This window comes from Aphidius gifuensis, linkage group LG2 (assembly GCF_014905175.1).
Source record: "Aphidius gifuensis isolate YNYX2018 linkage group LG2, ASM1490517v1, whole genome shotgun sequence".
Classification (NCBI taxonomy): domain Eukaryota; kingdom Metazoa; phylum Arthropoda; class Insecta; order Hymenoptera; family Braconidae; genus Aphidius; species Aphidius gifuensis.
This window is the reverse complement of record NC_057789.1, coordinates 5,459,117-5,484,223: the sequence shown is the minus strand read 5'-3', so window position 1 is coordinate 5,484,223 and position 25,107 is coordinate 5,459,117. Positions and strand designations below refer to the sequence as shown.

Here is a 25,107-nt window from a genome sequence, read left to right as displayed (position 1 = left end):
ATAGACGTGTCCTGGCCTACAGCGTCGACGGGTCATTAATTCCACGGTTCGATAAAGCATATTATGTATACCAGGGAGTTGAAACCGACCCGCCTCAGGAAATTGCCGCGTGAGCACGAATCATCATCTATAAACCGTGCTAAAGTACCAAACGGTACCTAATTTACGACAATTGGTTGTATACTAAGAAATTATATATATTTTTTTTTTTTTTTTTTTCATAAAAATAACAAAGAGTTACAATTTTATAGGTGCAGTGTATAATGAAATGAAATTGTTTTAAATTAAAAGTGAAGAAAAAAAAGTATATAAATTAGTTTTAAAAATAATAAATAAATAAATAAAATATAATAATAATGATAATAATAATAGTTATGATGATGTTAATACTTACGTTGAAAGCCGGGTGGTCCCATTTCGTTCTCTTTCTGTAACAAATTAAAAAATAATAATCAATTAATTTATAAAACTATTAAACATTTTTTTTAGATTAAAAATTTTTTTAAATGGTTTTTGTGTTTTCTATTCTCTCTCGTTATTTTTTATTATAAAAAGGGACAATCGTCATTGATGAAATTCATCAGGCAAATAGAGATAGGCTTTAATTATCCTCAAAAAAAAATTCTCATCGTGGGTCGAGCATAATTTATTGCTAAAAAAATATAAATTAATATGACGTGGTCATCTTGTGCATAAAGTAAAATTATAAAACAGATTGTTAAATTAATTTTTTTTTTTATTATGGATATTTTTGTTCATCAATTCAATATTTAAAAAAATATTACATTGTAAAGTAATCTGTGCGGTGAGTTTTATTACGGAGTATGTACAATGTACATAATTATGTTTGTTTTGTGAAAAATATTTAAAAAAAAAAAATCCCCTCAAGAAGTTGAATAAAATTTTATATGGCTTTAGTTGTTGTATAAATATAGAGAAGGAAAAATAAAAAGAGAGAAAGAGGGATCAAGTTAAAAGTGTATATACGTATTACACACACGGTACTTGTATGAATAAAGAAAAAGTTTAAAGAATATAAAGAAAGTTGATAAAAGGGAAAAAAAAAAAAGAATAAAAAAAAAAAAAAAAGTCGTTGGATAGACAATGAGTGGTCGTTAAATTCAATGTGTTAAACCAGCCTCGAAGGATCTAAGAAATAAAATTAGAGTATGAGTAAAGGGATCATGAAGAAAAAAAAAAAAACAGATTGAGGGGTGAATCCTTTGGATCACAATCGGAAGTACCCTTTCCCATAAAAAAATTTAAAAAATAAAACTCAAACGTATTTCCGTCATGTATAATTTACTAAAGATATAACCAATATTGTTATTTTCAATATTATGTCCTTGAAAAATTAATTTTATTTTTATTGATTACACAATTTTAATTTAATTGATAAAAAAAAATATTTTTATTTATTGCAAATTCATGATCAATTCAACGAAATGTGGTTTTATTTTTTTTTAAATTTTATTTTTAATCAATGCTCTATATTTTATTTAAAACTTTATGTATATTATATATATGAGTGTTAAAAAATAGACAGACCCAGTTGCACATTTACTCACATCAATGCAGTGAATTTTTGTCACGCAGCTGGCTAAGATAAATAAGCCGGCTGCCATGCGCCATTCTCAGGTATATACATATACCCATATCACATCGAAAAACGTAACACCTGGTTTTTTTATGCGTAAAATTTGTACTTCAAAAAAATAATAATAATCAATTTTTTTACTTGAAAAATTAATAAGAAAAAAAAAGCAACAAATTAATTTTTAGCTAACCAATTTTGATAAATTATTTTTTAATTATTCGACGGTTTGATAAATGAAAATTTAACAGGTTATCGTAGCTAATTTGATAAAATATATATTTTAAAATACTCATTATTTATTCAAGTAAATTAATTATTAAACAAGAAAATTGATTATTCTTAAATATTAATTGACAATTAACATAATTGTATATAAATTTATTACACAACAAGTGTTTATTTGGCTTTTTTTTTGTTGAAATAAATAAAATAACCGCGATTATATTGATTGGATTATTAATAGTACTTGAAATATATTTTGATAATTAAATGACTCATCAAGTATAATGATAAGTTAATGCGACGAAACGAGCTGTGATGGTATTACGAAATCGTTCAAAAGTTAACGACAATCAGAAATAAAAGTACCAAAGACCATAAAAGAATAAAAAAAAGTAAAAAACGGTATAAAAAAAAAAAAATGAATAGTTTATTTTTTTTTTCTTTTTCTAGTCAGGATTTCACTGTGATATTTTCATCACGTTTCTTAAAATTGAGGGGATTGAACCGATGATATTCTTGAGTAAAAAATATATGTACCTAAGAGGGAAGAAAAAAATGGGCAGAAAAAATGAAGGAAAATAAAAAGAAAAAAAAATAATATAAAAATATATATTGCAATATAGCAAAAAAAAAATAATAAGGGACAAAAATAAAATTGGTTCAAGTATTGCCGAGTTGAAAAAGAAAAAAAAAAAAATTTGATAGGTGTATTTTATTCACTTTAGAATAGAACATATCGTGACTTTCGCGGGTATAAAATATTTTTTTGAATATACGATCATGTTGACATATGATACACAACAGTAATCGAATACCTTTTTTTTTTAATTTTTTTTCTATTTTAATTTATTATTTCTTCGCAATATTTATAATGAAAAAATTAAATTTTTATTAATCATAAATCAAAGATAAATTAAATTTGACAGTATAATAACAATTGGATTGATTAAATTTTTTTACCTGATACAAGAAGGAAATTAACAATTCCTCGTAGTACTTCAAACTTAGTATACATGATGAAAAAAAAATAATAACAGTTATCCACTACATAAAATGAAATACTCTCATTCAATTTATCACGTGTGTCATTTTTTTAATTTTTTTTTCTTCTTATTTACGTCTTTAACAGCCTAACACAAACAGAATAAACAAACAAACTTTCCTCTCATCCCAAAACAAGAGCGACACAATCGCAAACAACTTTCACGTCGGCGGGAGATTTAAAATCTTTCACCTACACACAATACATTGTTACAATTATACAGAACAAACAATGCTACACCTATTACATATACATTTAATCCTTTCGTTTTTTCACATCAATAACAATAGCGCATGAAAACACAAGTATTTAGTTTTTTTATTTAATTTTTCACACTTAAACTCGAGGCTACTCGAATAAATGTACATTTAGTAATAAAATTTTAAGCACGATTCAAATCACTGCTTTGAAAAACAAGAAAAAAAAATTAATTTATTCAGCAAAAGTAATCATAATACAACACACGATAATTATGCTTTAAAAAAAAATAGGACACGAATGACAATTAGTAAAATAATAATGACATTTTAGTTGAATTTAAAAAATTAAATTCAGAAGGAGCAAATAGTCCTGTTTGGTATTAGCTCACACATTGATCTGTCTGATGTCTGCTAAATTTTTATAACCAGAAGCGGTAAAGGGCCAATGTCTGTATTAATATGGTAGGGGATATTTTAAGGGGGGCAACTTGAAAAAAAAATTTATAAAAAGAATATAAATATACGATGTTTACCGAACTTACAATTTATTATACGATCGGTTATTTTCGTATCTTCACCTGCCTTCAGTTGTCCCTGTATTTATTATTATTATATATCGGCTTTGTTATGCCCCACTACTTGTCTTTCCTGTCTCAAATGAACAAAAAAAAAAATCCCCCTTATATATTTTTTATATCCCCCCGTTAAATAATAAATAGAAAAAAAAAATTCAACTATTACACCCCTATGTCGTTTTATACACACATGAACACGTATCTCGTGCAAAAAATATGCCAATAATTTATTATTATACACATGGATAAACTTGGTTAGTTCGTGACTTTATAAAAATATATTAAAATAATCATAATAAAAATATTTATTAAGTTTTTTTGAGCGTTAATGTCATATACACTTTTTAAATTTAAGTCAAATAAATAAATGATTATTTTTTTTTATTTTAAAGTTTTGATAATTTTTTAAAAAATATATAGGCTAAGTGAGAGTATATTTATTTAGATCAATAAGGAAATATGTTTTACAAGTGGAACTTGAGGATGTAAAATCACCTCGGAAATGCATTGAATATTATTTTTAAGTAAATATATCAAAACGGATACGGTCGGTGTATATACTGTCGGCGGTGCATCCGGTTTGTTGTTGTCTCTCCATGTTATAAAATATAAAATATATATACACAAGACATTTAGACATTGCACACATGCACACACAGTTATATTCTCACATTAAAAAAAAAAAATATATAAATGACGATAATAATTCAATCAATGAACAATTGATTAAATAAAATACGTGGAAAAATAATTCAAGTTATGTACATAAAGATGTTGTTGATATTTGATATTATATATTTTTTCTTTTAATCATTTTATAATCAGTTGTGATTTATTGTTAACTATTAAATATTCAGTTTTATCCAATTAAAGTATGACTTTCTCCTTGGAAGATTTGTTATTGTGCAATTAAAATTAAGAAGTTCATTTGGAAGTTTTTTGCTTCAACTTTTTCATATATATTTCTTTCATGTTATACTTGTATTTTTTTTTCTTTAGTTTTTATAGAAAAACCAGGTCAATCGATGAATACATAAAACAGTAAGAAATTTTATACTGTATATAATTTTATAAAACAAAAATATAATTAACGTAAAATAAATAGTAAAAATAAATTTCGAAAAAAAAGTAATTGTCAAATTGTTTTGTTTTTAAAGGGTTATACATGTAGACACGTGTTAAAAAATGAAAATAATAACAGTACAATAATATGAGAAGCAAAAAAAAAATTAAAAAAAAAATATATATATCCTTTTAGTTGAGGATGAGAGCGAGTCGTGTTGGCAAGCGCCAAGGAACCTTGTGACGGGTGTTTGCCAAGAGATCTGACGGCTGGCACATGCCACCCGGTTTATGCACCTGTTTTTTTTCGAAAAAAAAAAAAAATTTGTTCTCTTGGTTTTTTCAAGTATTCATTGTTTTTTTTTTTTTTTTCTTTCCGCCAAGTATAATTTTTTTTTATCATTCAAAGCAACAGTCAAACACCTTGACATACAGATTACAGTTTCAATCATAGTCATTATAATCAGCAAATGAGAAGGAGCTTTTTTTTCATTTTTTCATCCTTATGATGTGAGAAAAAAATAAGCTGATGCTTGATGATGTATTGTGATAAGATGTATGATAGAAAAAAAATAAAATAACAAGTTCATGATAGTTGTAATTGGAAGAAAAAGATATAGGAAGTTTAACAAAGTACTTGAGACACGATTGTATATTAACAATGTTAAATGGGTCGCGTGTGTGGTAATTTGTGTGTTTGTTTGTGTGTAAATATACACACACACTATTTATACGCATGTATACATGCATGTTAGTACTTAGTAGTCACGATTGTCCAATATAATTTTTATTGTGGCCTTGAACTGGTCCTCTTGGTGGGTCAGGGACTCCAAGAGCTTAAATTAAAATTTGCAAAATATTTCATGAACATACCTAGGCTTTTGTTTAATATTTAATTGTTTTAAATAATTTTTAAATTGATGACAAGGGCTTTGAAAATAACATGAAATATTATTTAAATTTTTTTACATATTTTATGTAATTTATAAACTAACCCTTGGATAAATAATATTATTCATTTTGAATTCAACAAGAGGATTGTTTAAAAATAATAAAGAAAGAAAAATAAATGAGGGATAAAAATATTCTTCAAATTAGAGTAAAATAGTAAGTAATAAAAAATACTGAAAACTCAAGAGGCTTGAAAGTTTTTTTTTTTTTTTTTCGGGGTTGATTTTTAAAAAGCAACGATGTCGTATAAAATCCCAATGGGGATATATAAAAAATAAAAAGTGAAAAAGAAAACTCGATAGAGTCTGAAGTTGGTCGTTGGATGTTGTCGAAAGGTCTCTTTTCAGTACCTCAGATTATTTGCCAATGATCAAAAAGAGTTTCAAGTTAAAAAACATATATATTTTTTTTTTTACTGTCATTTAGATGAGAAAAAAAAAGGAGGAGTAAATATAAAAGAAAAAAAAATATTATCTCAATACACAGTGAAATATTTTTCATGTATTCTTTTTTTATGGATGCAAAGTTAAATTGACCTCTTCATGAATAACATAGGTTAGCATATAATGGTTATTAGACAAAAGAAAAATAAAAAAGTAAAGCTGCATATAACCAAGCATTTTTACGAGATACTTATTGAAGATTCAAGTCTTTATGACCAACAAAACAATTATTCTTTTTTTTTTTTATTTTTCCCATCATTTTACCCTACTTTATATCAAAAAAAATATATAGTTTTTAAATTGTCTCAAAAAAAAAAAAAAATAGAAATACTCTGTCTATTTTATACTTGAATTTATTTTTCTATAAATGCAAATATAATATAAAATAAATATTTATTTTATCATTAAATCACTCTATTTAACATGCGAAAATAAAAAAAATAAAATCATAAAAATTTCAACAAGTTTGAACGACTTGTCTAGATGTGGTTAACGTTTCAATATTATAAATTCTTTACGAGTTAAACTATAAAACAAATTACCTAATTGAAAAAGTTTTTTATTATCCTACTTGTGTGTATTTTATATATTTTTTTTTATAAACGCAACTTCTTTCTATTGTCATGTATGACTTTTAAAACTGCATACAGTTTATTTAAGTCAATACAAAAACTTAACAATTTTACCATAATTATCATTTTTTATTTTAAAGCTTTGTATTAATTATGACATTGTTATGAAACATTAAACAAGTTCAGCTGATTTAAACAAAGTCAATTAACATTATTAAAAACAAATAAAATTATAATGATTATTCTTGCCTGGCTTGAATAAATTAAACACACTTGACATATCAATTTAGTAATTAAAAATATAAATAAATGTTGAATCAATTATACCAATAAGTTGTATGAAATTAAATTATTAAAATTATGTCTCGATGAATCAAACTAGTGCGGGTAAAATGAGCTCATACGTAAATCCCAATTGGGATAAAACAACCAAATGATAAATTAAAAATATGCCTTTAAAAAAAAAAATCATACAATGAAAAAGACAAAATTTTTGAGAGACAAAGTATGAAAAAGATAAATGAGAGATGTGAGTTTTGGTAGTTAATCAACTTGAACGTTTTCAATTAAATTATTTCAATTTCGTTGGACCAGAACCGAGAATCGATAGTACCTCTCCAGAGTCAACCCTCTTTTTTTTCCATTCCTTTTTTTTTCGTTCAATTTTCACAGACGTTTTTCGATACATATATAAATGAAAAAAAAAAAAAAAAAAATTCCAATAAAGTGTTTTAATGAATTAAAACTCACACTTAGATAAATTAAAAATCTCGACAGTGAATAATCATGTTTAAAGTGGCTTCATCAACTTACAGAGTTTATAAAAAAGAAATTTTTTAAAAAAAACGATCAATTTATCGTAAAAGAAACAGTATTGAAAAATAAAATAAAAATGTCAAATAAATATATACACAATTTATTCACTCGATAACGAAAATTGACAAGACTATATGTGCTAGCCTTATCAATATTCTCATGTTGTATAAATGTGTGTATTTTCAATGCATACGTGATATAAAATAAATGCATTTGCACATAAAATATACATATGTTTTTGAGAATATGATATTAACAAAAGTAGTTGTATCATGCATAAATTTAACCACACAGACCAAATAGAGCAGCAATTGCTCTAGGGTGGTTTAATCACGTTAAGTAACATCGACCTTATGTGTTTGGGATACTAAACTTCCAACAACTTGTACTAAAGATACTTGAATAATTTATTTTATTTCTTTTTCTTTTAATTTATCATCATGAAAATCTTCAACTAAAATTTTTATTAATTCAGCTAATTGATTAAGACTTTTTTTTTTTTTTTTCTCTTCATAAGTTAAATATTTAAATAGTAAAATTTTAATTAGCAAGTATAAATATAATATTATTTTTTGTTGTTTAACTTTAAAGTTTTTATTATTTTGAATAATATATATTTGCTGATGCACAAGTTGTTAACTTGACCCTTGTAAAATCTCGAGGGAAGGGTGGTGTATCTCTAGGCGATATCGCTGTAAAGTAGTAAAGTTAGGTTCATGATTGGCCAAGTAGGTCGAAGCACTAACGCTTCATTTCTATCTCTTTTTTTTTTTTTTTTTTCTACTACGTCTTTACATTTAAATCGATATTCGATATTTAATTTTAACGTCAGTTCAACCCTGTATACACCCTTCCATCTCTCCCAACAAACACAGTGACTTTTGGCTATCAAATGAACATACTCGGTAAATATCTACACAAATATATTTTATGTGTATGTGTATATTGACCCACTGGAATTCATCCATCTATCAATCAATCTATCCATTCGTTCAACCATCCATCTTGACTCCAGACAAATCGACAGAGATTATTTTATTCACGTCTCTTTTTAAAACCCCTTTTTTTTTCCTTCCTCTCAAAAAATGAGAGAAAAAAAATTATAAAATTTCTTATCAAATATTTATTTATTTACTTTTATTTTTTTTCTAAATTTTAGGCCACTGGGTCAGGGTTAATCACTACTTTGTCTGGGCAAACAATAAATAATAAAATTTCATGTAATATAAAAGACAAAAAAAAAAAGACCTCTTATGCAAATATAAATCCCAAAATTATATGATGATAAATATGCCAATAATAAAAAAAGAAAAAAAAATAAAATTGACATTTTTTGATACCTGAATATAAGCTCACAAATACATCATTGAAATGATGATCATGTTTTATTCAAACATATTTGTTTAATCGATCAACAAAAGGACACAAAAAAAATAAAAATAACCAGACAGATTATGAATCAAAATATGATTATTATATCATGTTGGATTATTTGGATGTAGCAATACTAATTTATTGTATTAATTTAATTTGATTAATGTTGAAAAATAAATAAGTATAAAATTATGGATTACAACACGGAAAATAAAAAGCTTATAAATGATAATAAAATGACGAATAAAAATCAATTGAATATTAAGTAGCCAAAGAGATCTGGCATGGAAATTTTTCTTTAGACAACTGGTTGGTATATGAAGATAAAAATTGAAAAAGGCAAAAAGATATTATTTGCCAGTGGTAATATCAATTTTTAATGTCACGGAAATTGGCTAGCTTTTAAGTGCTCCCGTCATCCGTTTGAATTTACATAGACAATCAGTAATAAAATAAGAAAAAAAAAAAGGCGAAATTCTTTTTTTTTTTTTGAAATTTAAATTGAATTAATTCCTTCAATTAATAATAATGATATTTGTTCTATATTTGTGTTTAAATTATACTGATAAAATCATCATGATAATTGAATGAAAATATATAAAATTCATCTAAAAGATAAAAATAAGATGAGCTGTGATTTTATTTAGCCAAGTTGAAAATATCATTTGACGACAAAGCGTGGGTTGATATAATTCAATGGCTCGTTAAGTTGATAATAATGAGCACTGAATAAACTCAAATTGATACAAGTTACAAATTGTTAATTTATAAATAGTTGTGTACCCACGCGTTCATTCTCACATACTTTTAAAGTACACATGATTTATCATTAAAATTACAAATTTATTTATCAATTTAAACAAGTCAATGAATAAATACTTACGTGATGATTTGATGGGTTCAATTGGTGCTGGTACCTCAAGCTGAAATACAAAATAAAATTATATATAAATTTTAAAAAAGTTAAACAAATTGTGTAAATTTTAATTTATCAATGAGAAGATATATAATCTATAAATTACTAGACAATTTTTTATTTTTATTTTTCAATTAAAATTGCTCTATACTATCGTTGCTTGGTATGTAAAAAAAAAAAAAAATTTAAACGTTAACTAATTCACTCAAGATAAAAAAGAGAATATATAATAATATTTTTTTTTTCTATTTTATTTTTGTTTAAATTCATATTTAAACGAGTCTGTGGTTTATTCTTTTTTGCTCACTAACGAAAAAGCAAAGAGGCCACTTGGTGGCTTTCGTGATGATACTGACAAGGTAATAGTAGTGGTAACTAGTCTATTCGTTAATTTTAAAAAATACATAAAGTTTTTTTAAAAAATGTGAAAACGGGTTGAAAAGTTATTGCGCGGAAACGCTTATCCATCTTTAAAAAATGTTTTTTACATTTATATATCTGTGTGCTCATATAGTCATGATAGAAATTTACTTTTGTTTTTTTTTTTTCTTTTATTTAATTTCTTTTAATTATTATTATGATTGTTTTTTTTTTCATTACATTTAGAGAAACAATGAGGGAATAATATAAATGTGTATATGAATTGAAGCAAAGCATAGAATTTACGTCAGTATTATTGTATACAATAATTCACAATTTAAAGGTGCGAGACCAAGTTAACTTGCTTTTACGAGCTTATTTCCACGGGGAGTCAGTGCTTCATGTATTTTTTTTTATTTTTTATTATTTTCTCTCTTTCTTTCTTGTTTCCTTTACGGTCTTCCGCATCGTGCAAATTTCTTGATATCAAGCCAAGTAGAACGACTTTTAATACGATCAAAATAAACCAAAAGTTTACTTTTTTTTTTTGTTTGTTTCTTTTTACATTGAAAATTGTCATTTTTTAAATTATCATTAATTCATAAATTTATATATATATATACTTTGTTAAAGTTAAAATGAAATTAAGTTGTATAATTAAATTTACCTTTGCTAAATCATCATTAAATATGAATTTTGACTCTGGTTCTGTTCTTGGTGTTTGAGCAATGGCCGTAATAGGCGTTACAATCGATGTCATTTCCTAAAACAAAGACAATAAAATATACATTATTATTAAAATATGCTCAAGTTAATATTAACAATGTAATATATATGTAATTTTTATTTTAGTTTAAAATTTAATTTAAACTTTAAGTTGGTTTAAATGATAAGTCAGTATTTGTGTATGTTGTATAGGTAAGTCAAATACATCAAGAACAAGTGATAAAGAATTTGTTGCAATTTTACAAATTATGTAAATTTAACAGACTGCGGCAAACTTGAAACAACGAGTATAAATAGGTGAAAAATAAAAAATAAAATTAAACAAAGAAAAAAAATAAAGAAAGAGTTAACAAAAATATTATATGAAAAAAGCTGCAAAGGAGAACATTGTTATACGAGCTTGAGAAACGTGCAAATGTCACTTATAACCAAGTTCACAAACGAGTTACAATAAAATAAACTTGCACTGATATAATCACAAAGACAAAGTGGTTTAATACATGGCCAAGAAAAAAAAGTTAAAAAAATTAAAATGAAACAAGAGTTAGCAGAGAGAAAAAAATATAAAAAATAATATATACCTATATAAAATATTTATTCGACAAAAAAAAAATAAAAGTATATAAAAAATGAAATAAATAATAATAATGTAATATCTTCATGGTGATTGCTCATTGATCAGACAAGTTTTAATACAGCTTGTCACAACAAGTCAATTTGATATATAAAGTGAAAGAAGAAAGATACCAAGGTGTGATGCCTCTTTGGTCATGTTGCACGTATGCCAGTGTACTTGGCATCCATCGACTTATCGATTTTAGACTTTAACAACACTAAGTACCGATAAAACTACCGGGTATATACACTCAAACAAAAGTGAGGTGTGTATATCTAAACTAAAGAATTGCCAGATGAAAAAAATGACTTTTTCTTTTGTTTTTTTTTTTCAGCTAGAATAAAAGTAACAACAACAACAACAACAAAGATGAGCTTTTAACAAGCTTTTTTTTGGTTCTAAAATTCGAGAAGAAATTAAATATTATAGCTGATGATGATTTGGCTTATTACTATTCGAAATAATAATATGATAAGTTGAAATAAATTTGGATTGAAAAAAAAAATACCAATGACGACAAAGAGATATAATAATGTAATGAAAAAAAATAAAGATAATCAGTGTGAGGGTATGTTAAATATCACCTGCACACGTGCTTTAGGCAGGTGACTTTATAACTGAGACTTGAGATAATTATGCTGAGCACGTGAAGAAGCGAAAACCCGTTAGTGCAAGCTAAGCTAGGCGGAGGTGCCTGTCTCATTTTATCATCATCATCATCATCATCATCATCATGATCTTTACCGACATTTCTTTTTTTTTTTTTCTTTAATTCTTTTCTATTTTTTTATTCTACTTTTTCCAAGTACTTCTAATTCTCATTATATTTTTCTTACTTTCAACAATCCCTTTTGCTAACAATTTTATTATTATTTTTTTTTTTTTCTAATTTTATTTGTTTTTATTTATTTTTTATTTTACTAAAAAGTCAAGAGATTTTTGCCTCATCCTCATTGCCCCTCTTTTTCAAAGCACTCCAACAAAAGTGGCCCTTGGGACTAGCGCACAAGTAATGCATCCTTCAAAGTGTAACATTTCCGCTAAAATACTCTCTATAGATCACAAAAGTTAAACAAAACAAAAAATAAATAAATAAATCTTTTTTAAAAAAATAAACAAAAAAAAAAAATTATTTATATTTGAAGGATTAGTGTCAATTGCGTAATCAATTGACCGAGAGTGACATGCATGTGCTCTCGTCATCTCGAAAAGTCTTTGACGCGCGTTGATGACACAATCAATTGAGTACTCTGTCTGTTTGAATGCATAAGCCAACCAACTAGTCAGCCAGTTTAACCAACAAAACAGTCAACATGTGTATATATATATACACACAAAATAATCCCACTACTTTTATATCAAGTTATAGAAATAGATGTCAACCCAGATTCTATCTCATACACCTGTGACACGTGATGTACTGTATGTCACGACGAAAACATTTTATTTTACATGACCCTGTATCATTTATCATCATACACAAAATACAAATTGATACATATTATTATAGAAGAAGATGAAGAAAAATATCAATAAACAAATACTTTGACAACTACTAATAATTACAAGATTATTTTATTGATAAATGTTGCAGTTATATAGATCAAATAGAATATAATAAATAGTTTAAGGGATTATTAAAAGAAGAGAGAATTGGTTGTGGCAATTAACAGTAGCATTTATGATGCCTACCGGCAAAACTTGTATTTTCCCACGGGCCAGCCGTGAGAATAATTCATGCTATGCTTGGCCAAGTGTGCGTCTATACAACACAAGCACCACCATCATCATCAATGTTGTTGTTGTCGTCATCATCAACAACAACAGCATCAACAGCGCAATCGCAAGTATCTTCATCTACTTCAACAACTACAACTAGTATACATATAGCACACAGTCTAACCACTACCCTCATTTATCAACAATACACAGTAATCCATCCTACTTTTTTTTTATTTTTTTTTACATACACAGACACAATAAAAATACAAAGAAAATTCGAAATAAATAAATAAAAATACATATGATATTTCAAATTCATGAAATTTGACCTATATAAAAAATATTTATACATTGAAAAAAAGAAAAGACAATCGAAAAAAAAAAAGGAGAGAAAGTTTAGTGACTTGATTCGTTTTAGATGTTTAATAAAATTATGAGTCATTATATCCCCTTGTTTTTTTTTTTTTTTCCATTATGCAAGCCTGGACACAACACTGTGATGAAAACAGTGAAATTAAAAATATTAAAATGTGCACAGTGTGAGAGATGAATCATAGTGACATTGGTGTGATATGTGTACCAGCAGAAACCACTGAGATAACACAATAATACTACGAGGGCAACATCAGAAATTACATGCGTGACTCATCGTACAATATGTGTATGTGTATATATAGAAAGAGACAGTTATAAAAAGAGAAAGAGAAATAAAAAAATAGTGAAAGAGAAAAAGAGAGAAAAAGAAACCCGTGTGGTCTCATTTTGGATCAATAAAACAAGTCCATTGTGTATTTTGTTTTCTATAAACTTTGCTTCTTACACAATTTTCCGTTTACTTTTATTATTTTTATTATTATTATTATTATCCTCTCAACACTTTCTCACTGTTATTATTATTATTCATCTTTTAAAAAACCAATATTCAAGTTGCAAGTAATAATGACCTTGATGCAAGTTTTATAAACATCATTAAATTTACAAAGTAACTATTAATTATAATTTCAAACAACAAGATTTTAATTAATTAACAAAAACCTATTATATAAATATAAAAAAAAAAAAGTAAAGATAGATGATATAAATTTTGCTTAAATTGAAGTTTTGAAAATAAAAAAAATTAAGTGTTACCTTGAGAATGACATCAACGTCAGTAATTTCAGCAGGATTAATCTGAAATTAAAAAATAAATAATTAATTATCTCAATTATCAATAAATATTAAATTATTACATAAAATTGATGTAATAATTTAATGCTAATAGTTGAAATAACTTACGGGTTCAAGTGGTATGCGAATAAGTCTTCTACTCGAATTTTGAATATTTGTTGTTGAAGGAGGACAGCTACCGGAAGAGGCTGGGCCATTATTATTATTTCCACTTAAACTACTACCTCCTTTATTACCAGATATTATTGATGATGATGATGTTGTTGTTGTTGATGATGATGTTGTTGAGGATGATGAGGATGATGATGGTGGTCCTTTCGCTGGTAAAATACCATGACTTCTGTGATCATTACTATTACCACCATGTTTAACTGGTTGTCCAGGATATCCACCACGTCCACCATAGGGTGGTTTACCATCAGCTGGTTTAATAAAACCACCACGTTGTGATGTATGACTTGAGGCATTTGATGATAATGTACTTGTTCTTGGTCCATTACATCCTGGTTTTTTAAATTCTTGTGATGATGATGAGGATGATGATGATATACGTGAATTATTTGTGCTGGCAGTGAGTCGCGTTGTTGATGATGACGATGATGATGATGTTGATGGTGCAGGACTTGCTGGTACACCCTCAATACCAAATAATCTTTTTGGCTCATCTTCAAGTAAATGTTTAACTAATGAATAATTTCCAAGTTTTGCATGTACTTGTTGTGCTGTTCGATCTTGGGCATCTGGATTAACCTGTAGCAAAAAAAAAAAAAAAAAAACAATTATTTATTCATTCAAACGAAACACACACAATTTATATTTTATTGGTCAATTTATCAGCTAATGTTTCATTTTAATCCTACCCAAAAATTAATCGACTAGAAAAAAAAAAAAAAAAGGCATGTCTGACTAAAATGGGATTGTACTACTATTTATCTCATTTAATTTTTTTTTATTTTTAAAACAATTCCTTTTTTTTTTTTTCGTCATTTGCCTTGAAACGTTTTAGACAAAACAACTTTGAAGTAAGGATCGTCTGGATCTTGGTAAATATAATTATCATGATTATTATTATTATGTGTTTTTTTTTCTTTACTTTTTTATGAGTGTATTATATAGAAGAGAAGGAGGGGGAGGTGGAGGAGGATTGTAAGAGTGGGCGCGCAAATGGGTGACAAGGGGGCCTATGATCAGGTCAGGGTTTTCACGTCCGTCACGACCTCGCCTAACTTCACCTTCACCATTTACCGTTCTCTTTCGCCACATCTACGAATTATACTTGCACCAACAATTTTATCATTTTCGTCATTTTCATTTTATATTCATATTGTTCTTTCTATTTTTTTTTTTTTCTTTATAATATGTATAATTAAAATATAATTTTTGATACTAAATTTAAGACAATGCTGATGTATATATCAAAGTAGTTGTAGCCACTTCAGAGTGGAGATGAATTCCGGTTAATATTATACATGTTTATATGCATATGTGTAATTGTATTAAATTTTATATTTATGTATGAGTGAGGTAGTGAGTTAGTGAGTGAGGAGAGTGCACACACACATACTGATCAAGAATAAAACGACGACGTTGTAATTAATCACAGGAGAGTCAAGGTTTCAGAAGGCTGTTGGTACCTATAAAATCTCTCGTGTGTGTTGAGAGATGCCACGATAGATAGTTGTTGGATTAAAACAAGAGAGCAAGTTTAAGAGATAAATAGAGAATTAAATGAGGAAGGAAAATACACAAAGAACCAAAGAGTTTGTTAAAAGATCTACTTGAATGATCAATTAGCGTCTCATTAGCGATTTTAAACGCTTGATTTTCTCTCTCTCTCTCTCTTGCATATTACTGATTCAATCTATTGAAAAATTTACAGTAAAATTTTTCATTTGACATTAAGATATAAATTAAGTTAACTTTATATTTTTATTTTTACTTTAATTTGTTTTGTTTTTAAGCTTTTAATTTATTTATACTTGTTTTATTTTTATTTTCTTATTTGAATAAATATGTATGTTGCATGAGTGAGAGAAAAAAAATAAAAAAAAAGAGAAAATGATGTAGCCAAGTTGAGCGTAAGGGCGTACGTGCCATTATTCTTCGGGCTTTCCATTTTAAAATGTACGTGTTTCGCATCTTGCTTGATGCACACACACACACACACACACAAATTTATTCTATAAAAAATGTCTATGACTGGCTGCGTTTGTTAGCATCATCTATGGTGAATGCTAAATTCACATTTCGTCGAATAAAATTTTTCCATTTTCAAGTATAAAAATAATAGAAAAAAAATAATAATCACTTTTTCTTTTTTATTTTTCACCATACTGACAAAACTTTTAAATAAAAAATTATGATGGAGAAAAAGAAAAATATTTAAAAAACAAAAAGCCATGTTGAGTAATTTAATTTTATTATGTAAATTAGATATTATGAGTTGGTTAATTTATAGATATGTCAATATTTATATAAATTCAAATTTATAAATAAAATATACACCGAGTATGTGTGATTAATCAACTAGACAAAATGACAAGCAGTGATAATTTTTTTTTTTTTTTGCTTTTTTTATTTCTAGTTATTAGAATCATATAACGAGCTCATTTCACAATGTGTTTATTTTTTCTACTGATTGAAATCTTTAGTGGGGTATAGTGATGAAATGATAATAAAAAAAAAATTATCATAAAGTCAAAGAGACAGTTGAACGTACTAATCATTTGAGGAAACCATAAAGGAGTTGATCCACTCTGTGATTACATTTTCAACTTTATCGTTTTTATCCCTCGTATATATAAATAACAACCCTTGACGTATTTCTCAATTTATATATTTTTTTTTTATTCTATTTTTTTACAACTCCTGTGTAACCTTCAGACACCAGACAGAGGAGAAATACATAAATCGTGTGAGTTGAAAGAGAAAAAAATATATAAAACTCAAAGTGAAAAGAAACAAAAAAATAATAATATAAAAAAATGAATCCTAAAATAATAAAAAAAATTTAACTCGATCGCACAAACTAACAGTCATCAACTGAGGGTCGTTTTTTTTTTTTTAAAACAAGTTTTAAGCCCGCGGCTTTGTCTACTCAATCTCTACTATTTTTTATATTTTTTTTTTTTTGTATTTAATACCAAAAAAAACTTTTCCATCATATTTTAAATTAGTGTAAACACATAAAAGTTACAAAAATACATGATCAATTAAGCTTAACTATTAACGTTTATTATTTTTCATTTATGCACTTGATAATTGCAGATATATCGAAATTATACTTGGAAAATATTGTCGAGTGTGGTTTAAAATCAAAGTGTATATAACAAGTTTAAATACACATTGAAATATATTTAGCTGGCCAATGGATAAAAATAAATTTGTAGAGTCATCGAGCAGATTGCAATACATATATGAATACAACAAGTATATATTCATAATATACAAGTGTGTTGGCAAGACGAGTTACCGGTAACGACAACATAACCACCTCCAACGTGTTACATTGAATTTATCCATAAATAACAGAATGTCAAAATAACATTCCAATGCTGAGAAAAAACTCATGTCTGTAATAAATAATTTATTTTTTTTTTTTTGTTTTTTCCTTTGCTTTATATATTTTTTCAAATAAAAATAAATTGATGATTATAAAATAGATACGTTACGAAAAAAGTAAAATAAAAAAAAAAAATCGAAATCAGAAAAGAGAACGGGTGGTTGGTGTATCGAACCGAGTAAAAATAAAAAAATAAAACTGCGAGAAACGTCGGAAGTAACACAAAAAAAAATAAAAATAAATAAATAATAATAAAAAAAAAATATGACAGACAGAAATAAAAAATAAAAAAATCTCGAGTGAACGTCTACTGCCAGAGGTAAAATTGAAAAAGGGCTTTTGTTGTGTTCACCATTAAAAAGCACTCGCACTCGGTTATACAGACTGAATAAACTGTCAATGTACAAAAAAAGTTCTGATAAAAAAAAAAAGACGTGAATAAGTTTGTGTAGATTTATCAGTACATGAAAATTTCTAAACGTAAAAAAAAAAACAAACAAACAAATTGTATAGCATACGTTGGTATACAGGAAATTAAAGTACAAAAAAAAAAAAAAAAAAAAAAAAATACATATTAAAATTAATAATAGTTTAGAGTGATTATACATTGCAGTGTGAATTGGCAAGAAAATGGGATGTATCGATGATGTCACAAGTTGACACACATGTTAATGTTGAAAAATAAAAATTTAAATATGTAAAATGAAAAGGGTTGAGGAAAGATAAAACCAGATGGACTGAAGGGATTAATTAATTGTGCCCCTTGGCAAAGCTCCACGAGTTAAAAAAAAAAAAATTATAGAAGAGGAGAGAAAGAGAGATTCACAAGTGTAACTCGACAGGCAAAACTATAGATAGAAAAAAAAAAGGGAGAGAGAGAGGGAGGAAAGTGCAATGGGCACACGAGTGGGTGACTAAAATGACAACAATTTCGCATATTTAAATCACTTGCCAACTGACACTCACGAAAATTCACAGTTTACTCAATCAAATATATTATTACATACTCGAATGAATAAAATTAAATTTACAATTATTCATTATAATTATTATTAATTATTATTATAAATTATTTAATAAATAATAATCAAACAATATTCAAGTTTTATTTTATTTTTTTTTTTTTGAATTTTATTATTCAATCAACTTGAAAATTATTAAACTAGATATAGTATTTTCAGGATTTTTTTTAAAAGTTTATTTTAGATATAAAATTGTAGTCAAGATTGTGAAATGATTTATGATTTTTATTCTTTGAAATTTTCGTTTTATGATAAATGACATTTTTCATGATAAATTGGATAAATCTCAGGTAGAAATTTTAACTCAATTTGACGTAGAAAATTGGGTTATAACGAAAAATAATTACTTTGAATATAAAACAGTATATTATTTATTTTAAATTTTATTATAATTTTTTATTTTTGTTAATTATTGTTGCAGTTGATTTGAAGTTGAGTTTAAAAATTTGCATATAATTTTAATTCACAGAAAACTAAATGTTTGAAGCTTTTTTGTCAAGTATAAATAAAAATATTCATGTTTATTGATGTCTATTATAAAACGAGTTAATCAACAAGTATTTTTTTTTTTTGTAATTTATTTGAATGTCAAAGAAACGAATAAATAAATAGATAAATTCATAAATAAATATTTAAACAGATATAAATATTATTTTTATCATGAGACATTGTCGTTTCAAAAAAGCGAACAAATCAATTAAATGTCAGACAGGAGTATATGGGTATTATTTTTCCGTCTTTTTGCCAGTTGGTGAAAGAAATTGAATGGAAAAAAAAAGGAGAAAAATAGGGTGAAGGATAAGGGGGTGGATAAAAGTAGACAATGAGAAATGCGGTAAAAGCAAACGAAGAAAAACACATAGGTATTGCCAAGAGAAAATAAAAGATGAAAAAACAAAATCGAGAAATTGTACATAGCTAAAGGAAGAAAAAAAAAAGCAACCAAGAATTTTCCATCTCACTTTTTCTTAAGTCTCGTCAAGCCATCGCATTATCCCGCCCACTTTTCTCACACACCGGTATTGATTCGATCCTCTTACACCCCCTCGCGTACACTTATATATACACTATATTCAACCACTACTAGTTCAACTTATTTTACTTAATTTTTTTTTTTTTTTTTTCAACGATATGGCTGACTATCTTTTTACCTATACTACTGATAAATTCAAAACAACAAACTGTCATAAAATTACACTATATTTTATGAGCTTGAATAACTTAATATTTATTATTTAAAAAAAAAATTATATTGTCTGTAATTATTCACCTTGAAAATCAATATTTACCAACAGGTTAAATAAAAAATCAACAACTATTCAAATCATATAAAAATGAAAAAATTGTGTCACAAATTTTTTAAAATCATTTATAAAAATTACCATAAGCATTTAATGAATGAATTTACGGATTTATTTTTTTTATCTTGATTATTCAAATATTTGTCAACTGTAAAATTAAAATAAAAAAAAAAAGATAATAACGGTTTTGAATTAGTCGAGAAGAAAAATCGTGTAATGTGTCTCTTAAAAATTCATCACGTGACTTGTCGCCACTGTGAACATTACGATGTACAAAAAATATATGTAGACAAAATAAATGTGTTTCTATATAGACAAAGAATGAAGAAAGAGTTGAAACATGTATATGTAGCAGCTGAACAAGAGAGAACAAAGATTTGAATTATGCAACGTCGCGTCGGAAACGAATATATACGAACAGTCGCGTCGAGCCTCGAGTGCAAAATAGAAAAAATAATAAAAAATAATAAAAGGATTTAACAGATGAAAAACCAAAAAAAGTACAAATGGTTTTTTACATAATATGAGCATATTTTTTATATTAAATTTAAATGAAATTGATTCTTGTCAATGTAATTTGAAATATTTTGACAAGCTTGAAGAATTTAATTCAAGGATTTTTATCAAATAATGACAGTAAAAAGAATAAAAAAATAAAAAAAATATACTATATGGTAATTGAGTAGCATCGTTGACCTTCGATCAACACCCAAGGCTTCTTTGCAAATATTATTATAATATATTTAATTTAATTTAACAATGAATAATAAAAATTAAGCAGAAAAAATATAAAATTATCATTTAAAAAACAATAAAAAAATGATGATTTTAAATAAATAATACATTGTAATAAAGATTGCACGTTTGCAAATTAATTTATTATGATAACAAAGTGAATAAATTATTTAAAACACTTGAATATGGTAAAATTCATTATCAATTATCCGATAACAATGATAAATTTTATTATCATTATTATTACAACAATACCACAAGTATTTTATGATAAAGATTATAATCATTTTTTATCATTTCTTTTTATTATTTTTTTTTCTGCTTCAAAAATAAAACACACGAACCAGACAAAAATCGTGTCAAACGTGATAACATTATCAGTATATATCTCAACTTGACCTCGGAATATCTTGAATAAAAAAAAAAAATTTGAAAATAAAATTTAAAAAAGTTTAAAAAATATTAAACAATATAATAATATTGTCATTTTTTTTTTTTAAATAAAAATTGCAATAATTATCTGAATTTAAAATTTAATTTTTTTTTTTTTCGTTTTAAAATCAAAGACGCAATCTTTAAAGCCTTGAAATGATACACGCTTCATCGAGTGGCAAAATAAATATAAATAATAATGATAAAAAAAAAAAAAAAAAAGACACAAAGTGTACAAAAAGTAAGAAAAAAAAAAAAAAAGAGACCACTCAAAGAACAACTGCTGCAGTAGTCTGTAATCAAGCGTGCTACACAAAGTCCGAGATGGTTGTATTATATTGCAAGTTATTATTATTTCTATGAATTCACAATTTGCACAATATATACATGAAATAAACATACACATGTATATGCATATACAGCGATATAAATTATACTATTATGATTATTATTCATTATAATAGTTGAAAAGAGTGAGATGGTCGATCGAACATGTGCAAGATGAATTCAAATATATATATATTATACAATGATAAATAGAAAAATAAATATATATAGAGAATAATAATATGCATGTGTATTGAGTAGACGAGGCAGAATGGGAAATTAATTCAAACATGGGGGGACACAAGAAGGAGAAACGAACAACATGCGCCCCAAGATTACGTAAGCCCGGATGACAATCTATGTATATATATTATAGTCGATCGAATCGACCTACAAATCACACACAGAGCTTAGTTTTACGCTTAATTGCATATACTTGATGTCACCAAAATACAATAATCATCATCATCATCATCATCATCATCATCGTCGTCGTCGTAAGCGTTAATAAAATTCATATATTGTTTATCTGATTTGATTTAAATTAAACCATCAATTAATTGATTTTATTTAATTTTTAATTTATTTGATTATTAAATTATGATAATGAATTTACTTGGGTAGTTTGGTTGCTTATTTTAATTTTTCCTTTGCTTTTTGTGTTAGTTGCAATTGTTAAATGAAAATGTCGATAAGCTCGTGTCATTTATTTTTCATATTGACGAACAATGTGATACCATAATATGACATAATTCAATTTATATGAGTTGGCCATTTTTTTATTTTTATTTTTATCATTATTTTTTCTTCCTTCAAATGCCCTTGACAATCAACTATAATTCAATACAACTGTGTCAGTTTATTTATTTATTTAGTAATTTTTTTTTTTTTTGTTTTAAATTATTGAGAACCTTGAGAATAAATTGAGTCAAGAAGCAATATAGCAGTAGGTAGCCAGAAAAATTTAACAATAAAAAAGAGGTGTTGGTAATTGTTTAAGACAACTTGAGACACCTGTTGAGATATACAATATATAATTCGTTTTTATTTTATTTTTACAATAAACCCTATTGGACCTTGACGCAATAATCACACAGAGAATATAATAAAAAAAAAAAAACCAATTAAAAATTTCTTTTTTGTTGTTTATAAAGATCCAGTTCATTGATCAATTGTAGATTGCAATTTTATTTTTATAATATATTTTTTTATTTATTTTCAACGTCAAGCCACCAAGATATATGAGGAGGCACTTTGAGAAACCAATGAAATGCATGTGAAGCACGTTTCAACTAAACCAATAAATTTCCACCCAGTTAAATTAAACAAAATGAATATTTACTTTTTTTTTTTTTTCAAATAAATAAAGGTTTCAAATTATTTTAGGGTCTTTTTTTTAATATTGGGGTTTATTATGCGGTTGATTGTAAATTAAAAATATAAAAATTGAATGAAAAAACTTACTCTGATTGGAGCATCGAAGAGTGATGAGGCAGCGGACGGATGTGAATTAACATGATGATGGGCATGATTATTGTGACCATGTCGATCCATATCTGGTAAAACACCCGCTACCGTCTCAGCCTGGACCGACATCGCCGCGCGTGCCTGACGCTCACGCTCTCGAAGCCGGTCCCGGTCAACACTGTAACAATATTAATAAATACAAAAATTATTATTACATTTAAATAATTATATTTTTCAAAAATATTAAAATGTTATTTAAATAATTATTATATACAAATGTCACTGTGACAATTAAAGTACAACAAAATAAGCTCTTAATATTTAACTCTCGAATAAAATATGAGCGTAATGGGTAAAATAATAAAATAAAAATAAAAAAAATTGAGTTTAGTTGGCATAAAAGAGGGCGGAAAAATACCATCAACAACAACTCGTACATTCTGTCTATCTTTTGCTTGACTTTAGACACATTGAAATACAAAAAGTGTACAACGAAAAGAAAAAAAAAATTAAAAAAAAATTCACTGTGATGATAAACATGCACACATGGTTTTATATACACTTTCAATTTTAGTAACACACACTTAAAACTCACCCTAAAAAAATAAAAAAAGAATTTAAAAAAATGCCACTATACTCAACAAAACTAACATATACATAAGATAACAAAAAAGAAGAAAAAAAAGAGAGAATGAGTTGTCGCAGTTATTTTGAGATCCAAAGCGAAGGCTAAATACCACAAAATGTGCTTCTACACTTGCAAATTCTCAATTATACCACAAACCAACACACGTGATCTTTTTTTTTTTTTTTTTGCTCTCGCACCAAGTTTGCTACACTTGATCTACGAGTTGAACAATTTAAAACTGTAGATGTTTTTTTTTTTATACATTTTTTCTTTGGATAAGTATGTAAATATATATAAGTGTGTTTGCGGTGATGTTGGTTGATAAATGGAAAGTGAAAAGATGAGGAATAATATGTATAAATGTTTGATAAAGATAGTGTGCAAGTTGAAGATAAAGCTCAACTTTATTTACATTGTGATAGTAGAAGACGACAGACGCCATCGTTGATGCTTTTATTTAAATGGATAAATTTGAAAAACAATTGTTGTTTTTTTTTATTTTTTATTTTGATGTGAATATATTTATTTGTATGGATATCCGGAGATCGTGGGTTTTTATATATATTTTTTAAAATATATTTTTCTGACTGTTTTCGCCTCGACACTGACATACTGACACCGATTGACACTCGTGGCTGACTCAATGAAAAAAAAAGAGAGTATTATATGTAAACATTTGAAATAAAATGTATAATGATGAAAATTATGTCCTTCGATTATGTGTATTGCTTTGTAAGGAACAAACATCGACCCTCGACTAAAAAAATTCAAGATAATAATATCATTAAAATAAAAAAACAAATGTAATTATCATTTTTTTTTCTTTTCTCTTTTTTTTAACTCTCAAAATGTTTGTTTTTAACTTTGTCAATTTTGCCAAATGCCATTTTAGTTAAATCTTGCATCAGAGAATTGGTCAGAAAGAAAAACAAGACCCCCTGAGAGAAGATTTAATAAAAAAAAGGATAAAGTTATCCTTTCTATTTCTTGATATGCAAAAGGCGAACATGATGATGATGATTTTGCCTAGAGCAAAATAGAGGACACAGATGTAGATAGATAACAAAACTCTATTTCAGTTAAAGCGACACTCAAAGAGAAAACTTTCAATGCAATGAACCAACCAGAGAAAAAAAATATATATATAAAAAAAAAATGCCCACGTTCACCAAATGCGAATTACTTTACTTTGCAAATTGCCACTCAACCATGCTATACACTAGGTACAATCTAAAAGCTAAAAATTAAATAACAAAAAAAATATAATATAAA

The 25,107-nt window shown here is 26.3% G+C and overlaps 1 protein-coding gene across 3 annotated transcripts in view; it reads right to left on the bottom strand.

The window, feature by feature from the left end:
• Window positions 1–25,107, bottom strand: part of LOC122848620 (AF4/FMR2 family member lilli) — a 68,650-nt gene that overhangs the window by 11,038 nt on the left and 32,505 nt on the right. For all 3 annotated transcript variants that reach the window (XM_044146809.1, XM_044146811.1, XM_044146810.1), the window contains exons 2-7: window positions 23,205–23,385; window positions 14,470–15,111; window positions 14,323–14,364; window positions 10,798–10,893; window positions 9,738–9,777; window positions 395–428 (exon numbers count right to left, since the gene is read on the bottom strand). In XM_044146809.1, the coding sequence (XP_044002744.1) occupies window positions 395–428; window positions 9,738–9,777; window positions 10,798–10,893; window positions 14,323–14,364; window positions 14,470–15,111; window positions 23,205–23,385 (1,035 nt within the window). The remainder of the gene's footprint in view (window positions 1–394; window positions 429–9,737; window positions 9,778–10,797; window positions 10,894–14,322; window positions 14,365–14,469; window positions 15,112–23,204; window positions 23,386–25,107) is intronic.